At 45.4% G+C, this 1,426-nt stretch overlaps 1 protein-coding gene across 1 annotated transcript; it reads left to right on the forward strand.

Annotated features, from left to right (window-relative positions):
- Positions 1-281: 281 nt before the first annotated feature.
- LOC150061983 (olfactory receptor 2B2-like) lies at positions 282-1,046 on the forward strand. The gene has a single exon (XM_090333997.1). It carries the CDS (start codon positions 282-284, stop codon positions 1,044-1,046), a length of 765 nt encoding a protein of 254 aa, XP_090190123.1.
- Positions 1,047-1,426: the final 380 nt, after the last annotated feature.

The raw sequence follows: 1,426 nt of genomic DNA on the forward strand, positions 1-1,426 counted from the left end.
GCTTCAGCCCCTGAATCTGTGGCTCTTGTACAGTCTAATCCCACGGGTACTACAAAAGCATGAGGATCATGGCCTCTTCTTTCCTCAGAAGGAAGGTTGTACACAGTCGAGACTGGAAGAATCACAGCTCTGTAACTGAGTTTATCCTCTTGGGATTCTCCAGAAATCCCAGAACCAACTGGATCCTTTTCTTCTTCTTCCTCTTCCTCTATCTATTTACGGTCCTGGGAAATGGGCTCATTGTTACCCTGATCAGAGTAGACGCACGACTCCACACTCCCATGTACTTCTTCCTCAGTATCCTGTCCCTTCTGGATCTCAGCTATGCCACCACCACTGTGCCCCAGATGTTGGTCCACCTAGTGAGCAAGAATAAGACCATCTCCTACATTGGGTGTGTGGTCCAGATGTACATTTTTCTGACGTTAGGCATCACCGAGACCTGGATTTTTGCAGTTATGGCCTATGACCGGTATGTTGCCATATGCTATCCACTCCACTATGCGGTCCAGATGAGCCAAACTCTGTGTATCCTCCTGGCAGTCAGCTCGGCTCTTTGTGGTCTCATCTGTGCCCTTGTCTACACTGTCTTTGCCATGAATCTGCCCTACTGTGGCCCCAATGAGATCAACCACTTCTTTTGTGAAATTCCTGCTGTCTTGAAGTTGGCCTGTGCAGACACATCCCTCAATGACCAAGTGGACTTTATCTTGGGTTTCATCTTGCTTCTGATTCCATTGTCCCTCATCCTGGCTTCATACATCCGGATCTGCATATCTATTCTAAGGATCCGCTCCACTCAAGGGCGGCTCAAGGCCTTCTCCACCTGCGCCTCCCACATCACAGTGGTCACCATGTTCTGTATTCCATGCATGATCATGTATATGAGGCCTGGTTCTGAAGCCTCCCCTGAAGAGGACAAGAAGTTGGCCTTATTCTACAATGTCATCTCTGCCTTTCTTAACCCTATTATTTATAGCCTCAGGAACAAGGATGTGAAGAGGGCTTTCTTTAAGTTGGTCGGAGTGAGTGAGAATGTGCACTAGGCCAGGGACCATAAATGTCTTCAGGACCTCTAGCCTATTGTGTGTATCATATACAATTTCACTCTTAAAGAATAATGGCTAACTTCATTGTTCTCTTTCTATACGACAGTCACTGTCTTTATGGCTTGGTATATCCTTTTTGAAAGGAGTCTTGCTATATTGTTTAGGTTGATCTTGAATTCATGGGCTTAAGCAGTTCTGCCTTAACCTCCTGAGCAGTTATGGATATAGGTATGTGATGCCATGCCTCGCCACCGAGGCATGTCTTCGTTGTTTAATTCATATGATAGCTCTCAAGATCAGTATTATCTCCTTTGTGGAGATAAACTGAAATTCCTGGACATGATTGATTTATTTTGTCTGTAAACGTAAAAATAGGA

The sequence above is a fragment of the Megascapheus bottae genome, chromosome 6 (assembly GCF_031878675.1).
Source record: "Megascapheus bottae isolate mThoBot1 chromosome 6, mThoBot2.hap1, whole genome shotgun sequence".
In the NCBI taxonomy this organism is placed as follows: Eukaryota; Metazoa; Chordata; class Mammalia; order Rodentia; family Geomyidae; genus Megascapheus; species Megascapheus bottae.

What these genes read in the sequence shown, in the direction of transcription:
- LOC150061983 (XM_090333997.1), top strand. Translation starts at nt 282, where the DNA reads ATGTACTTCTTCCTCAGTATCCTGTCCCTTCTGGATCTCAGCTATGCC.